The sequence below is a fragment of the Fusarium venenatum genome (genome assembly GCF_020744135.1).
Source record: "Fusarium venenatum strain MPI-CAGE-CH-0201 chromosome Unknown EDB82scaffold_4, whole genome shotgun sequence".
Lineage (NCBI taxonomy): Eukaryota > Fungi > Ascomycota > Sordariomycetes > Hypocreales > Nectriaceae > Fusarium > Fusarium venenatum.
Genome location: NW_027072132.1, coordinates 1,402,668 through 1,423,273, shown reverse-complemented (window position 1 = coordinate 1,423,273; position 20,606 = coordinate 1,402,668). Strand labels below are relative to the sequence as shown.

Sequence of the window (20,606 nt, the reverse complement as noted above, 5' to 3'; positions counted from 1 at the left end):
TGCGTTGGGGTCATCTTGTTCCGTAAATCTACCTAAAGGCGGTCCAAGAGAAAGGAGTCGAGGCCTGGAGTAACTCTGTGATTGAGGCTCTGCGATCTGTTTGAACCGCTGCCTTTAAAAAAGATATAAACAACTGGGTTTTGTATCAACATAGGACTAGTCGGGCGACAAAGGTTATTTGCAGCATTCAAGGAGATAATAAATGAAAACATCAATCTAAAACACCAAAAAATATGCCATTGTTACGTTGTTTGAATGCATTTGTTTGCGAAAATCTTCATGACGCGTGGTTACCGCTCTCTCAGCCTTGCACCAAAACGGTCTTAGCGCTCGAGCCCCAGTCGCGAAAAATCCGTGCTCCATATCCAGCCTCCCCAAGCTCTCGTCAAATTGTTTATCATTTTCTCTAGCATGCAACACTTGCAATAGCCTCTATCTCAACCCCGACGACGACGCGATTTAATCGAAAACCAACGGCGAGGTTATCGACGCGACAACGAGGGATTGATATCCTTACCATAATTCATCCCACGCGCCAGGCAATCGTCGCTTTTGATGATCCGCGATCTGCTCTGATTGGTATAGCAACGACCACTGGTGAAGCTACCCAGGCCCGCCGAGGGCTTCGATTTTGCTGCCCATAATGTCGTTTCCGCAAACAACTCCCGTTCGGCCAGTTCCAGGCGCATTTTTGAATACGCCTGCTGTCACTTCGAGATACCAGCAGGGCTCCGATCCTGTGCGCCGACAGCTGTTCCCAGTTTCTGAGAGTGGCCAGTCCGTATCGAGTCTAAGGAGCACTGCGCCAACACCATCAACAACATCGCGAGGCGTGACAGTCACAGGCTCGTCAGTAGTGAGGCCATCAAGCGGCGATGGCTTGATTGTTCCGACTGCGCTGCCGCCTCCACGATCCGAGAATGTCCCCCCCGTCATAAAGGCGGCCAAGGCCATCAACACTTGTCTCCAGGCTGATGGACGCTATCCCGACTTGGATTCATACTGCAGACGTAGGTTTAGAATTCTGCGATGGTAGAAAAAGCTAACAACGACACCAGAGGGCGCGTCGTCCGATTACGATCTCGAAAGCACCGATTCCGCTATGGCCCCCTTCCACAAAACCCAGATGTATCCTATCCCAAACCAAGTTTTCGATCATTACAATGCTGGCGAGCTTCAAACCCTGATGGGTCTCTTTGCTGAGATTAACCATGCTTGGGTTGTTATTGATAACTCCTTGTTCTTGTGGGACTACACGCATCCTGATCCTGAGCTCATCGGTTTCGAAGACTCACCGCATACCATTCACGCCGTCGCGCTGGTACCTCCCAAGCCAGGTATCTTTGTCGGTTCAATCACCCATATCTTGGTCGTTGCGACTTCTCAGGAGATAGTGCTACTGGGTGTTTCAGCTACAGATACTCCTTCGGGCACCAAATCCGTAAACCTGTACCAGACGAAAATGAACCTTCCTCTACGTGGCACCGACGTTCGCGTAATCACTGGATCTTCTAATGGTCGAATCTTCTTTGGCGGTAGCAACGACATCGATATTAATGAGCTTTACTATCAATCCGAAGAGAAGTGGTTCTCGAATCGATGTGGAAAGATCAACCATACGAATCCCGGCTGGTCTTCAGTTGTCACCCTACAAGGAAGCTTCTGGTCGCAAAAGAGCCCCGAACACCTTGTCGATATCGTGATTGATGATTCGAGAAACCTTGTATATACACTCTCGAGTCGCTCAACCGTCCGAACATACCATATGGAGTCGCCTGATCGATTGAACAAGGTTATCGAGAAGGAAAAGGTCCATTGTCTTCGCGACATTGCTCACATGATTAGCCAGTCTCGACTGTTGAACGATAGAGTCGAAATCGTTGCGATCAGCCCCATCTCCAAGCAAGAAGCCGCGAAGCTGCACCTAATGGCCTTGACGAATACTGGATGTAGACTGTTCTTTAGTGCTACAAGCGCTGCATCCTATATGTACGGTTCCTCGACCAACCTGGCTCCCCAGAGTATGCAAGTTCAATTCATCAAATTCCCTCCAGGCCAGAAGTCGCCGTATGCTGGCAGCGAGACAACCATCGACCTCGAATCAACATCTCTCACATGGAGCCGACAAGGCGCGCGATTCCCACCTGGATATTTCTTGGATTTTGTTAGTAAGGAGTCGAACCCCAACGAAGATTCTCTATTTATTTCTGGACCCGAAACGGGACGTCTTAAGAATACGCCCCCGACATCTCCACTCAAATATCATGAGAGCGGAATTTGGATTGATATAGGAAGTAGAGCCGAGGCAGTTGGAATCATTACAAAGCCATTCGCTGCAGCACCGCAACCTCTAGGCTTTGGTAACGAGTTAGCTGTTCAGTTTGACGATGCACCCAGCGAGTTTGCGGTTCTCACCAACACCGGTGTTCACATCATCCGACGAAGACGTTTCGTGGACATCTTTGCTTCGGCGATTCGAGGTGCTGTTGGAGACGAAGGGTTGGAACTTATCTGCCGCCGGTTTATTAACACTTACGGCCGTGTAGAGACAGTTACTACCGCTTTGGCTGTCGCCTGTGGTCATGGAGGCGACTCTCGACCAGGCGCGGCGCGTGCCATTGACCAGGCCACTGAAGACCGGGCCCGATCCGTCTTTGTTGACTTCGGTGGCCAGCCCACAATGGCCGAGACTGACAGCGCATCCCTTACAACAGAGTCTGTCAACCTCTCCTCTCGACACGACGCCTTGGCTCTGTACCTCTCCCGATTGATACGCCAGTTGTGGAAGTCGGCAGTTATTACTCCCGGTGTCTCACCTACTGGTGGTGTCACTATCGGCTCTACTATTCCTCTTTCTAAGCTCAGCACTGTTCAAGAAGCGTTGGAGCGTCTAAGGAGGTTCCTCGACTCTAACCGGGGTCTTATCCAGGGCCTGTCCGGCCCGTCTGATCTCCAACACGTGTCTAGTCGCCAAGAGGAGATTGCTCTTCAGGCAGAACACCAGGCTCTGCATGCTCTTCAAAAGTTGATGGAAAGCATTTCGGAGGGTATCTCTTTTGTGCTGATGCTTTTTGACGAGCGTGTCGCCGACATTTACACCCGACTCGATGATATCGCTCGACAACAGCTCAAGGATCTCACATACGAGAAACTCTTTTCTCAAACAGATGGCAAAGATTTGGCTAAACTCCTTGTCAAGGCTATTGTTAACCGCAACATTGAGAGTGGCTCCAATGTTGAGACTGTTGCTGATGCCCTGCGAAGGAGATGCGGCAGCTTCTGTAGCCCTGATGACGTGGTGACTTTCAAGGCCCAAGAACAGCTCAAGCGTGCTTCTGAACAGCCCCTTCAAACCAACCAGTCACGAAGCTTGCTTCATGAGAGTCTCAGGCTCTTTGAGAAGGTTGCTGGCAGCCTTACTTTTGCTAATCTCCAGACCGCTGTCCAACAGTATATCGACCTCAAGTACTATGCTGGCGCTATCCAGCTGTGCCTTGTTGTCGCACGGGAGAAGGACAGGGGTAACACGGCTCTTTCTTGGGTCAACGATGGCAAGCCCTCATCTGATCCTCGAGCCAATGCCTTCAACGATCGCAAGCGTTCCTATGACATGATTCATGATGTACTGAGCCACCTAGACGCTGCGTCAAGCAGTGAGCCCGAAATGGTTGACGGCCGTTTGACTTTGATTGCTACAAAGAGGCTTGAGGCCTACAAGGTTGTGAATGAGTCGGATGATGAGGTGTTCCACTTTGACCTCTATGAGTGGTATATTCAACAAGGTTGGACCGACCGCATCCTGGCCATCGATTCCAACCACGTCGTTACCTTCCTGCAGCGACTTGCCGGTACCAATATCGAGCATGCTGACCTACTCTGCCGTTTCTACACCAACCGCAGTCGCTTCTTCGACGCAGCCGAGGTACAGGCCGAACTTGCTAACTCCGATTTCCCTATCAGCATCAAGGATCGAATCAGATTGCTCAGCTTGGCCAAGGCTAATGCCAACGTTTCTACGACTGGTATTAGCCGACAGCAGCAACAGATGCTAAACCACAGCGTTACTGAGTTGTTGGAGATTGCACACATCCAGGACGATCTGCTTGAACGATTGAGAGCCGACGACCGTATTGATCCCGAGAGGTCTATTGAGATTGAGGATGCTCTCAAGGGCAAGATCCAGGGTCTCTCCGAGGTAAGTTACCTGGTTCTGCCTGAAAATAACTTTGCTTACATATTTAGCTTTTCAACGACTATGCCGACCAGGCTGGTTACTACGACCTGTGTTTGCTCATCTACCATGTTGCCGATTACCGTAACCACATGACCATCTCTGGTACATGGAGCAACCTGATCCAGCAGACACACGATGAAGTCATGTCTCGGCTAGAAATGTCTGAACCTGGAATGCCCTCGCCACCACTACCCTATGAGTGTGTCACCAGCAAGATCCAAAACATTGCTCACCGCACATCACTCGACAGTTTTATCTTCCCTATCCAAGACCTCCTACCAGAACTCTGCCGTTACGCAGTGGCGTACCAACAGGATGCCACAATTGGCGCAGATCCCACCTGGCCAGTCCAGCTCTTCCTCACCTTGGGGGTTTCCCATGACATGATTGTTCGTGTACTGGAAGGTGTTTTCGATAGCCAAGATTACGGTTTCAGCGGATCCGTACGAAACCGCATGATTGAGCTTATTGTTTATGTTGTTAACGACTGGGTGGCCGAAGCCCGCCGACGTGGTGGTGCAGGCAAGGGTGGCGCTATTGGCCCTTCTGTAGCCGACCTCCTCAAGAGATGCGACGCGGCCTTGCCTCCCCCCGGACATGGCAACAACGCCGGCGGTGCAGACCTGGCTGATGTTAGGCGAGTGCTCAAGGGCCTGAAGAGAGAAGTGGATGGCCTGTCACAACGGGTTCCCACGGGTAGTCTTAGGTTCGCATAGAGATGAGCTGGTAAGCGACGATAGATTGGAGAGCATAGAGATTTAAGAGTTTGAGAATTCGACAGTTTTGAGTAGCTAGTTGGTGCAGTCGGGTAGTGGCACTGTTTTTGTCAAAGGGATGATGAATATGCTATAGGCGCCAATTGGCACGAGGGTGCGTTGTACTGTACAGGTTCAAAGGTATTTTTACATGTAATTATTAAAGACATGGGGGTTGATAAAAGGCGCCCCGAAAAGAATGGAAGAAATCTAAGAGAGGACAGTTGTCTATGACTCTATCATTAGTGTGTTGACCGCCAATATCAGGCAGTGAATGTTATGCTATGAATGGGGCAGTTTCGTAAGTCCATCCACCAACGCCCAGTCATTCCTGGGTTTTTACAAGGCGACCACAGTAGGAGCAACGCTATGCAGCGTTACGTTGACTATGCGTTGCTCTCTTTGTTTTACCGCTCTGCTTTGGGCCCAGATAGTGAGATGGCAGCGGTGAGATGTGGTATTGGGTGGTGAGGCCTGCATATGTTCGCCTCACTTTGCGAGGTTAGGCGAAAAGTGACACGCCACGCGTGAAAATAAGTGTTCAAAAGGGCCTCACGCAAAAGGCGAGGATGCTGGTGGGGTATTGGGGGTCACTGTTGCGAGGCGACGATGCTGGATATATAAGTTTGATGTATGGCAGGACAGTTTGATAGTGAGGCAGATTCAACTCGGCTTGCCTTTCTGGGTTCTACTCTACAGCTACTTTCACTATGGTCTGAGACCTCGACTATATTTCTTCTGTCTTCTTTCGGAGCTGGACTCCTCGATACATATACATATACACATCGAAGATGATGACTGGTTCATCAACAACCACGATGAATACCACTCTACGTTTTACCACGCTTTAAGCGTGAGTCTTTTACCCAGCGAACAGCAAAGACATGTTCAAAAATGTTGGCCTCGCTGGGCACCACGTTCAAGGCCAACCTCGCAGAGTTCCCAACAATCTCAACTTTCAACTACGACCTCGCGAGGTTCTTGGTCGCCCATACCAGACAGGATCCGGCGTCCGGTATGGTTCACAAAAATAATATCGGCTTTTTGTATCTCTTTGTCCGGGATGGACTTTTGGTCAGATACTTGATGGTCGCAAGAATTAATGGGGAGGTTTGTCGGTCGCTTTTATAGATTGGGCAAAGGTTTAGGTGGTTATAGAGGATGGCTTATGGGATATAGAATGGGTTGGTAGAACATCAGAGTTCAAAAGCATTCTTTCTATAATGTTTGGGACAGAGGTTTACATGATCATTCATTGTTTAATACTCTGTATGATTATGTCAAGTATGGAAGGGTGGCTAGGTTGAGTTACTGTCAGACACATTCGGTCCACACACTGGATAGTCATCTTATACTAATAGATCTGATAAGACTTTCATCTTGAGCTTTTTATTCCTTTTCTCTGACAGTTAATTTTAATAGCTCTTAATTGCTCTTAGTTGCTCTGCAAATAAACAACTTGATGAACGCCCCGATATAGTCTCCGTACGGCGACTTTTCGGAAACTTCAATTATTATAAATATCCTCAACACGGCGTCTGAATATCTTGAATAACGACTCATTTCACACTCATGATCAGATCTACAATACAAATTGCAACAAAAACAGCACGCTCACTAAGAATGGCCACCACAAACGTTGATCCTGCCCTGAAGACTCTCAGAGAGCTCTACAGCACCATGGACAAGGGCAGTCTCGAGGAACAAATGATCTACGTCTCGCAGACAATTATGCCAAAATTGATCAAGGGTCTTCCTCCTCAAATGGGAATATCGGAAAAGACTTCGGCTCCTGTGACCTTTCTGGACAGTGCTTGCGGGACTGGTGTTTTGACTGATGTTATTCAGAAGACACTGTCCAAGGATGTTCTCGAAAAGAGCACTTTCACTTGCGCAGATGCTGCAGATGGGATGATTGCCATTGCAGAGAAACGACTTGGACTCGAAGGCTGGGTTAATACGGAAGTCAAGAAGCTGGATGCGACAGTGAGTTGACTCTGCTTTGACGTTGCAACATATAACTGACATCAAAACTCAGAATACCAAGCTGGCTGAGAATTCGTTCACGCATGTTGGCCTAGGTCTTGCACTTCACCTTATCCCTAACCCAGATGCTGTCCTGGCTGGTAAGTAAATGGCCTAAAATGCCCCTTGGAGCAATACTAAGATGTAACAGACTGCAAGCGCATACTCAAACAAGGCGGTATCTTTGGCGCAACAACATTCCACAAAGACAACACCTTTTGGGTTCCAGACATGAGAGCAGCCTTAGCATCATTTCCCTTCGAAGCGCCCATGCCAGACGTTATGCCAATGCAGGTACACGATCAAGGCGAGTGGACGAATCCAGCATGGATAGAAGAGCACCTCAAGGAGCAAGGTTTCCAAGATGTTCAAGTCACTGTTGATCATGACAGGTACTTTCTAAGGAGTTCTGAGGAGTACATGCTGCAATGTGGTATGATGCTAGGATGGGTGATGAATACTTGGTGGAGCGAGGAAGTGAAGAGGGAGCATCCGTTGGAAGAGGTAAAGGAGTTGTTGAGGAGGCATTTGGAGGAGAAGTACGATGGAAAGGGTTGGTATATTGAGTTCAAGGTGATTTGTATGACTGGGAGAGCTGGGTAGTTGATAAGTCTAGATAGGTTATCCCTATATTAAGTGTAAATGTTTGTTTCTTTGATGTGATGTGCGACATGGGATACCCTGCGTTGCTTTGGCCTTACAGTCAAAGTAACCATTACGTCCCTCTTTTTTGTCTTTTTATTTATCTATTAAAGTTTGCAGCTATTCGATTTCCTTGCCAAACCTATCGGATAGTGTACCTCATGTCAACTAGGTAGGTATATAATGCGTAAATGTTTGTTGCTTTGGTGTGAGGCGCGACATGGGATACCCTACGCTTGCTTTGGCCTTGTATTTTTTTTCTTTCCTTCTTATATATTTAAAGTTTGCGAGTGTTTGACTCCCTTGTCATATCGAAGAGTGTACAGCATGTAAATTATTTGGTGGTTTCTCATGACGTCTAAAGTCTAATACTGTCTTTATCCCTTGCTCCGCAGCTGTAAGTAGAGCTTAGAGAGCGACCTTATTCTCACACAATAAAAAGTACTGCTCAGAAACCTAATTCTTCTTCCTTCGGCATGTGAACTATATAATGTGTAAATGCTGGCTGCTTTGGTGTGACACACGACCAAACATACCCGCTTCGCTTGCTTTGGCCTTACAGTCAAAGTAACCATTGCGTCCCTTTTTTCTTTCTTTTTCTGCAAATATTTCTATCCGACATTTGATGGTTTTGGCTTCCAAAGTATGATGACTTTATATCGCGATTCCCCACGTTTCACTCTCTCCAAGTCTCCGTCATGATCCCTGTTTAGACGCCTAGCGGCTCCCATACATGGTCACGTGCCAACAAGGTGCTCATCTCTTTCGCACCCCCTCCGAAATCATTTTCTACAACTCTTCCTTGTCAAACTCTCATTTCCTATCTTCCCTTTCGAGGCTTGGGGTCGCGTTTCTTTCATGAGTTGTTTTCTTCTTTTCGAAACCAAAAGCGAGGGTTCTCGCCGGCCCCACTATGGGCCACATGTGGCTGTTCCAGCACCTGAGGCCACAACCACACTCTTCCGCAACACCACAACATCGGGAAGGAAAGAACGACCATCACCACCATAGATTCATCCCCAATGAACCCTTTTTCAACACTATTTAAGTCATAAACAAACCCAACTTCCCAACAAGGGCGTAATGGTGGCATAGGGGTATAATCGCGTTTGTCGCGCGTCACAGCCGACAGAAGATCGCTGGTTCGAATCCAGTCCGGCCTGTAACAAAACAGGTGCGTCCCTTGTTCCCTGGGGCAAACTCCGGGGCCTAATTCCTCTTCGTTCTGCGTTGAGGGATGGATGTAGTAGGCATTCTCAAGATGCTTTGCGAATCATTTTGCAGTTGTGATGGACGTGGAACATTGCCAGTGTAATGCCTCTGCTTTTTAACATAACCAGAATCACCAATTCCAATATGACATATATAAAAATTGTAATAAGTAGGTTATCAGCGTCTTTTTGGACTAGAGAGCGACACCAGCGTTGCGTATAAGTCAGCGATAGTCTAATAAGCGCAGACGTTACTAGGCGCGTTGTCGACTTACATCGTTATGGAGGCGGAAAAGAAAAACATGCAAGAAAGCATTGTCACTACTGAAACTCCACTAAAAAAATCTCATTGACTCGAAATAAGAGCCGAATAATCATCAATGCATTCAGTGCCTCCTATACAAGTCAATTATTGTCTTTTTCCTGTCAAGATCCTCCCTTGGCGTTGATAGAATGACACGTGATACATTTAGTCAAGGGTAGCTTTATCTCCACATAGTCGACCTCAGCTTCATCGTTCCAAGGAGAAGAGGGGACAGCCAAGTGTTACCTTGCTTTTCTTATCTTTTGATCGCCATGTTATGATTTTGATGCTCAATTTGGACTCTTCAAGTCGCCAATTGTCCGAGGCTGGTTAATTCCTGAACCTCATCCTTGCGCCCTCCTTATCGTTACAATCGCCCATCATGATTGCTTCTACCTGGACCTTCATCGCCCTTGGCGCATTCTCGTCGCTCACGGCAGCAACACCAGCTCGAGAAGATTCGCTTCCATCATACCATTATAGCGCTCCTATACCCGTTGAGTGTATGAGCCGTAACTCGTACGTCCCTCTTTAAACCAACAATACAGCACCCCTGACACGAAGGATAGAGAAACAGGCGAACACGTCGAAAACGAAAAGCACGAGATCGAATGGAAACCCTTTCCCACATGCAACGAAACAGGTCGTCCCCTCGAGTTCAACTATGGTAAAGAAGGCGAAGTCAATTGCACAATCGCCATGATCGACGACCCCTTCTTCCATCTCCTCGAATTCTACATCCATTCCGATGCGCCGCTGTCCTGCCGCATTCCTGCTCGCCCAGCCGCAGAAATCGAAGTCATCGGCGAGAAAGCCCCCGAGCGTGAATACGTTCCTCTCATTTTTGCCCTCGCAGGCACGTTGCAGCTGAGCCACATCCATATCAGCACGCACATGAATGTTCTGCTGCACAGCACGCCGAAACACCACACGCATCCTCACGATAGTGGTGTGTTGGACTCTGCTATCGCTTACAGCACGAGCCCACTGCATCACTTACAGGGCTCGCATACGCGCAAGTTGGTGATTGGGGATCCTTTACCTCTGTTACTTTCGGTGCGGTGGTTCCCTACGCCGGCGCTACCCAAGACAGAGGGCAAGGTGGAGTGGCAGGGCTTGGGAGGCCATATCTACGCCAGCACTGTCTTTTACAGTCTTGTGTCTTTTGGTGCTGGTGTTTTGGTTGCTGCCATGTATACACTGGGCGTGGTACTGCCCAAGAGACTTAAGGGACGAGCGCTTGGAGGGGCTACACCCTTGGGATACGGAGTGAACACCGTGGGTAACGGATGGGGCTATTCAAAGCCGAACAAGAGGTCGGATTAAATGTCTGTTTATGTACAATGCATTTATGGAGTCAGGATGGACATGGGCTTTGGCAATGTAGAGCTTGTAATGAGAAAGAGCTGGTGCTTATCAACACCAACAATGTATATTATATATTCCGTCTACATTTACCCAGATTATATTATTTACTGTGTCTTGGACTTGGTATCATTGCTCGCGCGTCGCAACAACCTCATGTACATATCCACAGCCATGATACCCGCTTCAATATTCATCAGCAAAACTCACGATAAGAAGGACAAAACTTACGTAGAAGAGCATAAGGGAAATACGTGCCCCAGGCCAAAGTCAACTTTTGCTGATCATTCACCATTTCCGGTCCCATAGCCAAAAGCTCAGCGACACAGGCGACAGAGCCCATGGCAGTCAAACACGCAAAAACCAACCCCGCAAGCTCGGTAGGGCCAGAAGTAGGCTTCTTGGACGCCATGTTCCAGATGATGTACGCAGCAAGTGGAAACTGAACAAGGAATTCGATGTAGTACATGCTGTGAAGCCACTCGCCAGTAAAAGCTGAGCCGTAAAAGGGATCGCCTGAGAAGGAGATGTAGGTGTTGCGGATGACTGTGAGGAAGTGCAGGGGGGCTTTGGGGGAGACGTAGAGAGATTCTGGGTAGAATTCTGTAAAGTCGAGGACTAAAGGTGTCAGATTGAGTGAGTGGTGACTGCGAGTATACATACCAATCATGCCAATGAGTTGAGGGATGATCATGACCAGGTAAACCCAGTCGCGAAGTGGTTTTTGAGCCATTGTTGGAAATATCAAAGTACAAGAGACGTAAAAATGTTTATGAGATCGATTGAATAACTGACGGTGATGTTGTCGTATTGTATATTGAAGAGGGGCTTATTTGGTCTGTCTCTGTTGGGAAATGAAATGTGATCCCGGCGCCGGATCCTGGTTCCACCCGGGATTCTCGGCCGCCGATGGCTTTATAATGGCCGTAAGCCATGAACTGACTATTGACATAAATAAATACATGAAAATTAGAAGAATAAATAATGATCAATTAATTGGTGATAGCTGGGATTCATTCTGATTACGAAGGGTATATGAGTGGTAGAGAATGCCATACTATCCAGTCCTCCAGTTCGATTGTACAAATCAACGCCCAGTGTCAAATACCGTTATGTTGGTATCGCTCCTGTAACTGAACTCAGAGACTTTTCCAAAGACTCAACATCATATCCAGCCATTAAATCTGCCCAAAAGTCATCATCAAACTGGAAATCCGCCGCCCAATTCGGATTACTATGCAGCACCGTCGACGGCTCCAGAGCAGCTTGCGCCTGTTCAATCTCGCGCTGCTCATCCTGCGGAATCTTGGACAAATACCACTGCCGAATCCATCTGACCTTGAAACTCGACTTGAGAAACACGCTGCTCCCGTCTTCCATCACTCTTCGACGCCGATTGAGTCTCGTTGCTTCTTCGTCTGCTTGTGCGAACTGGTCGCTTAGTTTTTGGAGAACGTTCTGGAATTGGAGACGTAGACGCGCAGCTTTGACATCCCAATCAGGAGATGCTTCAGCAAAGATGAGGCGGGATGCTGTGACTGTCACAAAGGCGAGGACGCATGTTACTGTGCAGGGAAGAATAGAAAATACTGAGGCGGGCACGCCTGTTTGGTGCTCTAGTGCGCCGCGGGCGGCTTCGAGACATTTCCAGATATATTCGGCGCGTAGGAAGGGTTCGTTGAGTGGTGCGTCTGTTGTCAAGAGGTCGGGGGATTTCATGGTAAGGACAGGTTCGTAGAGACGAACAATAAGAGAATCGTAGTGAGCTTTGAAGCCAACTACAGATTATTAGTGACTGTTCCTCCTGAAGGGGGCGTGATACTAACGCGTTTGCTTTACAGTGTCTGGTTGCGCTTCAAAGAACTTGTCCAGTTCGCGATGGACATTATCAAGAGCCATCGCTGTCACAGCGTTGAAAGTTCTTGGCGTGGGATCCATAAAATCGAAAGCTGGTATAATACTATACCCACGATCGGCCATGTGTTGCATGCGAACTAGCGAAACAAGATATGCATCCGACTCGAACTCGTTGCCCTCGACAAGACTGTCACAGCATTGGGATAGGTGTGTACTCCAGTTCAAGAGCGTGCTCTTTCTGAAGTTTGAGTTGAGTCTGCGCCTTGTTAGCCAAGCTTGGCTGATGAGAGGAATAACCTACAAATTTGTGATGTGGTAGACACCCAATACAGCACGTTTATCGGCTGATGACTGGTAGACTTTCCCTTTCAAGCAAGATCTGCCCATTGTCGTCCATGCGTCTCCGAGCATAGTCTTTGGCCCGCCCAGAAATGACCCAGCGAACTTGTCCAGTCTTAGATCGATGACCAGCCCGATGGCCATCTGGACGATGTTCGTAACTTGGAGCTCTCCGTAGAAGTGGAAGTCGTTCCTACACAATCAGCACCCGTACTATCGTCCCTTTTCGAGAAGAACCTACCACCCAAGGTATATCAGGATAGCCTGTAGGATATCCACAGACTTTTCCTGTCTCACGACAACATGTTCTGCGAGATACTTTCGGAACCACCCCTTGAACTCCATCTGCACCTTGTCCTCCAACGGGGACACAACCGCCAAGATAGTCCAGAACAGCAAGCTTGACTCTATGTATAGCTCATGCGATGTCATAATATCTGACAAAGGGACAAAGGGGAAATGCGGCACATAGTCCCTTTTGTAGAGGGCCAACCGCTCTGCGGCTTGTGGATGCGAGATGCGAAAGCCCGGGAAGAGTTCGACATTGGGGGCGAAGTTGGGAGGGATATCGGATCCACAAGGGATCATGTCCAATGATCTTGGGCTTATTGAGAGCGACGCCATTGACTGAGATCGATGTTGGGTTTGCTCTTTGGGGCTTTCGGGGGTTAGAGGGGAGAGGTTTCGCTGGTTTGCCGCGAGTAGAGAGACGATGCCGTCAATCTTTTTCTCCAGTTGCGCGACTCTCCTGTAAAGTCTGTTAGTACTCTTTCGATAGGAGGAGAATTTGTGCATACGTTGACTTGCCTCGCTTCCTTCGTTGTGTGACTTCTGGTACTTGGCACTCAAGCTTCATTCGTAAACATCTACCCAACGTGAGTATCTATCACTGTTTGTCTAGGGGCATCATACCTTGAACACGCCTTTTCTGGCCGTCCAGAACCCGAATTAGGCCATTGGCACTTCATTTTGAGTTTTGCGCAGTTCATACACGCCCTTGTCTTGTGCTGGTCCTGCGACCGAGCATTGTTATCGGAGTATTCATCCATGGCGAACAACGTAACAAAGGGGACCAAGGATTGGACAAGAGCAAGAAAAAGAGTAAAAGCGAAAATGATAACATGCGATCAATTAATTAGTTGAATCTGTTCTGTTCTGTTTTGCGCGGAGGTAAATATGAGATAACGACCGGTAAACCCGGGCATCGGACGCCTTTATAATGTCCGGTCCTGCTAGAAATTCAGTGTCCAAGCCTCAATTGACCAGTTTTGGGGCGGGATACGGGGGTCATTTTATCCTCCGGTCTCCGGTTTGAGGGATGGTCTGAGAGGAGTTATAGTGCTTACACCTACAGTCACCAACAACAAATGTCGAATGTTCATTTGATTGGGATTATCGAATTGTTTCGGATATTTAAGAGGTCCGATTTATCCTAATCTGATGTTATTGATGCATTATTTGCCTGTAAAACACCATATGCCAAGCAAAACACGAAAGCCAACACAGTTACTAGAGCAAGTGTCTGTTAACCAATACTTCTGTTGGTGTTATCTGGCATTCCGTCCATATCCTCTTTTCCAGTAAAGAACATCTGGTGTGTAAGATCGGACAGACCTTCAGCCGAGTTCGTTACAGCCTTTACCACCACGAAGCCCAAATCCGACATACCAACATCAAAGGTAGCGTAACAATGCTCGCAGGTATCTTGTCTCTGCCCAATACGTATCATCATCTTGAAGTCGTAAAAAGCTTTCATGCAAGATGGGCGAGCAATTAGAGCTGTAAATGTTAGTTAGCTAAGGCAATCATGGTTGGGACATACGTACAAAGATCACATTTTGGAGAACTGCGTAGGGGACAACACGTATTTTATTGTCAACTAAAATCTAGTGTATTGTCAGTTTTAGCAATGCAAATTGAAAGGAGTGTATCATACCGTAGATGGTTGGTCGTAAAGAGCGTGTTGCGCCGCCATCTTTTCCAGTGTATGTTCTGCCGACATAGGAGATACTGCACACTTGGTGAACTGTAACGATGGCGTGCCTAAGAGCATCTAGAAGCCATCGAGTTTCTAATCGAAATTCGGATCGAGACTCCCATCGCACGTCTGGTCCACCACTTCTTGTCGTTTTGAACAGGGAACTCTGACCCCCCTGATGGTGGTGCCTTGAAGGTGTCAGGGCGAAGACCGCTTGTTACGGCCTCTTCATCGACGGTACTCTCGTCCACTTCAAGAATGGTAGCGAGAGGCGAGCCGATCACACTGCAAGATGGTTAGTTGTCTCGGGTCTTGCAATATAGGGGAGGAGAAGTTATTTACTTCTTGCCAGGCTCCTCCTTCTTTTCTACCTCGACCTTCTCCTCGGTCTTGGTCTCTTCCTTTTCCTTGGTCTCTTCCTCGTCATCGAGGTCCATTCCTAGAAAAGGGGCAACCTCAGCCTGAAGACGGAGCGTTTCGCGGCGTTGTAGGCGCTTCTGTTTGCGGGTGAGGACGGTTTCCTCGCTGCGATCGACATTGTCGTTTCCAAAGTTACCCATTGAGGCACTCTGCCGGCGGCTAGGGCCGTCGGTTGACTTCTGGGGATTTGTAGACGACATTTTGTCTTTTGGTAGAAAGTTGATGATGCGAGGTTTTGATTAGATGTGTGTGGTTGATGTGTAGATAGTAGGTTATTGCCTGATATCAAAAGATTCTTAATCTTGATAGAAGGTTGTGGTGAGGATGGAAAGGGATGAAATTTAAGTCTGGAGATTTGGTATAATTTATACCCCCCCGAACAAGAAGATCAGAGAACAGCATGGACTTGTTCACATGAAAATGCACCGCATTCCAAGTTATTTTACGCGTTTTGGGCGTTTGTCTAGGCTGCAGTGAAGTACAGATAGCGCGTTCGGGTCAGTGACAGGCACTTGGAGAATAACAACGCCTAATACAGGCAGTTGTTCGACAGTAGCAAGAGCTTGGGCGCCAGTAAATTGAAATATGCATCTTGTTGGACTACTGTTCAATGGTATCGAGTAACCACAACACTGGAAACACGAAGCTCGTCTGACCTACAGACGAAACAGTGATATCAGAACCAGGAACCTTGTGGGATTGCATCCAACCAGTAACATACAAGTGTTGTGTTACGCTTGCATCTCTTTTTAGATTCTCAGCAAGCCGCCACAAAAACAAAATATAAGTACATATACAATGTTAGCCCAGAGAGTAACGGGTCAGTGGCACAAACTTGGCGATTTTCTCCATCGAGGCACCATCGTTCAAGCAACAGAGCATCATAATCTTTGGTCATCCATAGTAGACCGACCATATTATGAGCATTGTTGTCTGTTCATGATTATTGATAGTGTCCGGTATCTCCATGCTCTACTTTGGTACTTGGTAGTTTCAGCCATCCACTGCAAGCGTTCTGCTGCCAAGTCTCGGATATCTGGTCGGCCTGATTCGTGAACAAGTACTTGGCAATGCGAGTGGATGCCAACAAGTATTGTCAAACTCCGCTGTTTCTCCTGAACAAGGTAGTTCCAAGAAATGACACTGAGCTTGAGAAGAGAGCTTGAGTATGAGAACAAAACAATTGATATTTCGGTCCCAATCACCGGGAATAAAGCTATCCTCCTGACGACAGATCCTATTTCTGCGTCCCTGAGAGCAGCTAGCTGGTAGCAGAGCAGTCGGCCTACCTCCTAGATAAGTCTTAGAGTATAAACATAAGTAGCTTAAGAACCACAGGCTACATAACATAAATTAGCCTACCAATTTCATCTTTTATTCTCCTAGCGGCAACGTTTCTGATACCTGACGAGCAGTTCCACGACCAGCTCGCAGTGCCCGGGTTGTCGCGCCGCGAATATAGAGCTTGCTTCCACCTCCACTTTCAACAACTCATCAGAGTAACCAGCGTAATTGGTTTAGTGGTAAAATTCTCCGTTGCCATCCGGTTTCCAACGAAACTAGTAAGCTCGGGGAGCCCTGGGTTCGATTCCCAGATTACGCACTAGGACAGTCTCTTGAGACAATTCGATCCTTTTGCTTCGATTTCTTTTTGTTTAGTCATGATGCTGATGTTTTGGTGTTGTTGTTCGGGCGAGTGTGGTTGAACTGAGCACGTGAATGGTCGATTGATGCTGTTGAAGTAGAAGGTACGACTTCCTTCTTACCCTCAGCTCCTTACCCTATGGTATTTGTTCTGATTTTCATGTTCGAGCTTCAACCAATACAGCATTCTCTGCTTAGTATTTTGCTATATTTGATATCTTCTAATGGTGAGAATCTTTAGACAGTCAAGAATATCTCTTATCTGACTATAGTGTTCTCTGGTTGTTGTAGCTACGGCTGGGTAGAAGAGTGAGATCTTGTGTGGACATAACACAGGTCCACCAGACTGCTAAAATCAAACTTTGCAATACTCAACATACACATTTTCGAGTCGTATCTCGCTATAAGTAGAGAATAGTAGGAAAGTTGGCATTCCAAGTCTTAGGGTACAAGAACAAACAACCTAAGAAGTCTGATCTAAATAGCATAAGCTTGCCTATTATTTCGTCTCTTATGCTTAGCGGTCAATTTTTCTGATATCCTGAAGGCATCTTATCAACGATTGAAATGTCTCGTATTCATTGATATCAAGATGAAAAGGGGTTACACTAAGCGGATCTTACTTATCCCGAGCGCACGTGAGATGAAGCTCTCCACCTCAAGATTCTCACTCATTTCGAAGCTGACGCGACAACCCAAGATAATCAATTGAGTCGCGAACAAAAGTCATCTTTCCGTGCCTTTGTACACTTCAATTCGTTTTGTAATTCATTAGCGATCAAAATGCCTTCTCCAATTGTTGCCGCTACGGTCCAGGCGGCTGGCCTGTCTACTGTTTCTAATATCATGGCTCAGATGATTGAGGCTCGTCAAGGAAACGTAAGTAACTAATTCAATCATTAGTTCAAGAATCATCATGAATGAACTTATGACTGACTGAGTCCTCAGCGCCCAATGTCTCTGGACATCATTCAGCTTCTGCGCTTCGTTGTTCTCACTTTAATGACCGCTCCTCCCAACTATCACTGGCAAGCCTTTCTAGAGCGAAAGTTCCCAGCTTATCCTTCAGGTCGAAGGCCTAACCTTGATCGTTTGAACGATCTTGAGATGCAGCCTGGCCAAGATGCACCCGAGCTCAAGGAGGGTTACGAAGAGCGGTTGGCACAAATCAACAAGGATCGGGAGCCCAAGTTTAGTACTCGTAATACCCTGACTAAGTGGTTTGTTGATTGTATTACTGCTGGTGCCATCATGAACACCATCGCTTTTCTGATCATCATGGGTCTGCTCAAGGGACAAGGCGGTTCTCAGATCTGGAGCAACATCAAGACGGTGCGTTAGATATTGATTGTGTAAGATTCATTCTAACAATTCACAGGAAACGATTCCCATTATTGTTGCTGGGTACAAAATTTGGCCGATTGCATCCATCATCAGCTTCACATTTATTCCTGTCCACCGACGCATTGTATTTTTGAGCTTTATTGGTCTTTTATGGGGTATCTACATGAGTCTAGTAGCCGCTAGAGTTTAAAGAGCGTAAACACGAACAGAATCTAGTTTGAAAATGGAATATCATGTACAAGAAAGCTCAGACCTTTGAGAGCACATATCAACCAGGCATCAATATCGGAATGATTCATGTTACCTGTCACAATGTGGGGGTCACTTGATCGGATCAGCCCATAAGCATCGTTTTGAGACAGTTGATGCCATAGGGCAGGGCTGGACCGAGCTGAGGCGTTTTTCATGTCGGGTTGTGCCCAAAGGCCGCATATCAGGCTGCATGACCCGACCCTGCAGCGGCTGTCTGCTGCCCCTGATTACTGTATCTTGGCATTGCAGCACCTCCCGAGATCAGAAATGATATAAAATGAGGCCAGAGGTATCTATCACTTTGTGGAAGTAAATGAATTTCGTTGGTAGCACAGCATTTTATCACAAGAACTTCACACAAAGTGTCTCACAGGTGAGGAACTTGTTGGTTGGCTTAGACTTGTGCAAGTACCATGTACGAGTAATCTCCCTGCGCATGGCATGATATGATCTGATATGTTTGTCGAGTCAAGTAAGCTTCAAGCACGACTCAGCCACCGAACGAATTGATCATTCTTGTGTCATTTCAACATGTCCAAGCTTGAAATTGACGCACAGATATTCTCGGCATCCGAGCTTTGGAGCTGGGCAGTAACACAATGCAAGGAAACAACATTCAAATGAAAAACCACACCATGTAAGAATGAATTGCTGTTGAAATTCGTAAAGTGAGATATGAATATTCCTCCAACGCCAAATGAAAACCGAAACACCTCTAAGACCTGAACCGCCAACCCAAGGTATGCAAGAATTCGATCATCAAGAAAATGTGAGTGCTTTTTATGATGCGTTTCCGTTGTACGTGGGATCTTTTTGCCAGACTTGGTGAACATCTTGAGAGAATTGTGCTGTTAGGTCACGAATTTTGCTTTGAGTTGTTAGTACATGGATGATCTATCTGTAACTGCAACAACATACCAAAGTTTGGATATATCTATATCCATAGAAACAACAGTAGACAAGTCGGATAAATGGTTGGCAGACAGGGCTTGTTCGTGGGCGTCTTCGACAGCTTGTTGAACCTCACGACTTTCAATCAAGGCGTCTGTCATTTGTGCCCAATCTTGAGCAGCTTGCAAAAGATATTCACCAATTTGGCTGACGACGTTTTGTGTTTGTTCAGAAGAGGTTGATGAGGAAGAATTCTGCTTTGCCATTCTTGTTGAAGTGACTTGTGTTGTAGATTGTGTGCCGTTGCATTGGGGTCGTATCACCGGGACTGAATTTGGAGTCGTCATTGGTAACGTAACCAAAAGTGCTGAATTGTTACAAGAGTTTGAGTATCTGTAAAGATGAAAGAGGAAAAAGATTATTAATCTCGGAGGGTGGTTGATCAAGAAGAGTATAGCGAGCAGTATGAGAGAGGAAATGTAAAACAAACGGGTAGGAAGCAATTATTAGTAGTTTACTGGGGGGTCTCCCCCTAATACCTGTCAGACACCGCATGGAATGATGATCGGGGGTGCGACAAAGGGCGAAACGAAACACCCGGTTAATTTGTCACGTCTGAGCGGTGGAGAAAAGGAAAAAAAAGAAGAAGCAGAAGAAGAAAGGATAACAAGAAAGAGGAGAAAAGAGAAAACAAGGCCAGCAGCCAAGCCGAGCCGACAGCCAACAGAGGGGCACGCAAGCAAGCAAGAATGGTAAGATCAACTGTTTTTAGAGTTGCAATTTTGGTCTATTTTAGCGTGTAAAAAAAGATGGGGACTTTGAGATCTAACATTGGAGCGAACAAGAGAGAGAGACATAAAGAAAAGAGAGGAGAAAACAAAGTAAACATGATAGAATGGTTCGATTATGTTGATTTGTTTTAGGGGTGTATATGTACAGTCAACAGGCAAGATAACTGACAAGAGACACATGGTTCTAGAAGGTTACGACTGCATATGCTGTGAGATTAAACAAGACATGTTGTCTCTTTTCTCTTCTCTCCAATATATTCCCCGTGGAAATAATGTGGCGATTTCGATCCATTACGATTGCGCCAGTCCAGGACAGGCCAGTTTAATCTAGTCTAAGCCCCCGTTTGTCTCTAAACCCGGGTACCAGTCCGGTAAGTGGGAAATAATGGAGCCTCTAAAATTCGCCTGGACCTGACGGAGTTGCAGGGGAATTAGGACGGGATAATTTGGGGGTTGATAGATTTTGTATTTGTTTTTTATGCCAAGATGGTTGAGAATCTGAATATGGTAGTTTAGACGCCTAACATCTAACTTATTATGTATAATATATTACA

General features: G+C 46.8%; 8 protein-coding genes and 1 non-coding gene across 9 annotated transcripts; 5 read left to right on the top strand and 4 right to left on the bottom strand.

Moving 5' to 3' along the window:
* The first annotated feature begins 250 nt into the window (after positions 1-250).
* EDB82DRAFT_512119 (Non-repetitive/WGA-negative nucleoporin C-terminal-domain-containing protein) lies at positions 251-5,257 on the top strand. The gene is made up of 3 exons (XM_025737285.2): positions 251-1,010; positions 1,059-4,195; positions 4,243-5,257. The coding sequence occupies exons 1-3, from the start codon at positions 644-646 to the stop codon at positions 4,948-4,950; spliced, it is 4,212 nt and encodes a 1,403-aa protein (XP_025592161.1). The 5' UTR covers positions 251-643; the 3' UTR covers positions 4,951-5,257.
* Positions 5,258-6,612: 1,355 nt separating this feature from the next.
* On the top strand, positions 6,613-7,617 carry EDB82DRAFT_529019 (S-adenosyl-L-methionine-dependent methyltransferase; the record flags this gene model as incomplete). Its single annotated transcript, XM_025737284.1, has 3 exons — positions 6,613-6,975; positions 7,028-7,115; positions 7,166-7,617. The coding sequence occupies 3 exons, from the start codon at positions 6,613-6,615 to the stop codon at positions 7,615-7,617; spliced, it is 903 nt and encodes a 300-aa protein (XP_025592160.1).
* Positions 7,618-9,381: 1,764 nt separating this feature from the next.
* Positions 9,382-10,615, top strand: EDB82DRAFT_293013 (uncharacterized protein). Its single transcript, XM_025737283.2, has 2 exons — positions 9,382-9,690; positions 9,741-10,615. The coding sequence occupies exons 1-2, from the start codon at positions 9,554-9,556 to the stop codon at positions 10,495-10,497; spliced, it is 894 nt and encodes a 297-aa protein (XP_025592159.2). The 5' UTR covers positions 9,382-9,553; the 3' UTR covers positions 10,498-10,615.
* Positions 10,616-11,375, bottom strand: EDB82DRAFT_293014 (uncharacterized protein). The gene has a single exon (XM_065607422.1). The coding sequence runs from the start codon at positions 11,267-11,269 to the stop codon at positions 10,733-10,735; it is 537 nt and encodes a 178-aa protein (XP_065463231.1). The 5' UTR covers positions 11,270-11,375; the 3' UTR covers positions 10,616-10,732.
* Positions 11,376-11,646: 271 nt separating this feature from the next.
* Positions 11,647-13,781, bottom strand: EDB82DRAFT_529016 (uncharacterized protein; the record flags this gene model as incomplete). The annotated part of the gene is made up of 6 exons (XM_025737281.1): positions 11,647-12,314; positions 12,363-12,649; positions 12,695-12,925; positions 12,974-13,480; positions 13,530-13,598; positions 13,645-13,781. The coding sequence occupies 6 exons, from the start codon at positions 13,779-13,781 to the stop codon at positions 11,647-11,649; spliced, it is 1,899 nt and encodes a 632-aa protein (XP_025592157.1).
* A 322-nt stretch (positions 13,782-14,103) lies between these two features.
* Positions 14,104-15,330, bottom strand: EDB82DRAFT_578988 (uncharacterized protein; the record flags this gene model as incomplete). The annotated part of the gene is made up of 5 exons (XM_025737280.2): positions 14,104-14,511; positions 14,555-14,618; positions 14,669-14,775; positions 14,838-14,995; positions 15,053-15,330. 5 exons carry the CDS (start codon positions 15,328-15,330, stop codon positions 14,258-14,260), a joined length of 861 nt encoding a protein of 286 aa, XP_025592156.1. The 3' UTR covers positions 14,104-14,257.
* A 1,306-nt stretch (positions 15,331-16,636) lies between these two features.
* Positions 16,637-16,733, top strand: EDB82DRAFT_t312. The gene has a single exon. It is a non-coding gene; the product is annotated as a tRNA-Gly (tRNA).
* Positions 16,734-17,467: 734 nt separating this feature from the next.
* On the top strand, positions 17,468-18,730 carry EDB82DRAFT_512057 (uncharacterized protein). Its single transcript, XM_025737279.2, has 3 exons — positions 17,468-17,653; positions 17,723-18,106; positions 18,153-18,730. The coding sequence occupies exons 1-3, from the start codon at positions 17,558-17,560 to the stop codon at positions 18,306-18,308; spliced, it is 636 nt and encodes a 211-aa protein (XP_025592155.1). The 5' UTR covers positions 17,468-17,557; the 3' UTR covers positions 18,309-18,730.
* A 420-nt stretch (positions 18,731-19,150) lies between these two features.
* On the bottom strand, positions 19,151-19,527 carry EDB82DRAFT_529013 (uncharacterized protein; the record flags this gene model as incomplete). Its single annotated transcript, XM_025737278.1, has 2 exons — positions 19,151-19,238; positions 19,289-19,527. 2 exons carry the CDS (start codon positions 19,525-19,527, stop codon positions 19,151-19,153), a joined length of 327 nt encoding a protein of 108 aa, XP_025592154.1.
* Positions 19,528-20,606: the final 1,079 nt, after the last annotated feature.

What these genes read in the sequence shown, in the direction of transcription:
- EDB82DRAFT_512119 (XM_025737285.2), top strand. Translation starts at nt 644, where the DNA reads ATGTCGTTTCCGCAAACAACTCCCGTTCGGCCAGTTCCAGGCGCATTT. An exon ending in CTTGGATTCATACTGCAGAC is followed by an intron (nt 1,011 to 1,058) that starts GTAGGTTTAGAA and finishes CAACGACACCAG; the next exon opens with AGGGCGCGTCGTCCGATTAC. An exon ending in AGATCCAGGGTCTCTCCGAG is followed by an intron (nt 4,196 to 4,242) that starts GTAAGTTACCTG and finishes TTACATATTTAG; the next exon opens with CTTTTCAACGACTATGCCGA.
- EDB82DRAFT_293013 (XM_025737283.2), top strand. Translation starts at nt 9,554, where the DNA reads ATGATTGCTTCTACCTGGACCTTCATCGCCCTTGGCGCATTCTCGTCG. An exon ending in GAGTGTATGAGCCGTAACTC is followed by an intron (nt 9,691 to 9,740) that starts GTACGTCCCTCT and finishes CACGAAGGATAG; the next exon opens with AGAAACAGGCGAACACGTCG.
- EDB82DRAFT_293014 (XM_065607422.1), bottom strand. Translation starts at nt 11,269, where the DNA reads ATGGCTCAAAAACCACTTCGCGACTGGGTTTACCTGGTCATGATCATC.
- EDB82DRAFT_512057 (XM_025737279.2), top strand. Translation starts at nt 17,558, where the DNA reads ATGCCTTCTCCAATTGTTGCCGCTACGGTCCAGGCGGCTGGCCTGTCT. An exon ending in TTGAGGCTCGTCAAGGAAAC is followed by an intron (nt 17,654 to 17,722) that starts GTAAGTAACTAA and finishes CTGAGTCCTCAG; the next exon opens with CGCCCAATGTCTCTGGACAT. An exon ending in TCTGGAGCAACATCAAGACG is followed by an intron (nt 18,107 to 18,152) that starts GTGCGTTAGATA and finishes AACAATTCACAG; the next exon opens with GAAACGATTCCCATTATTGT.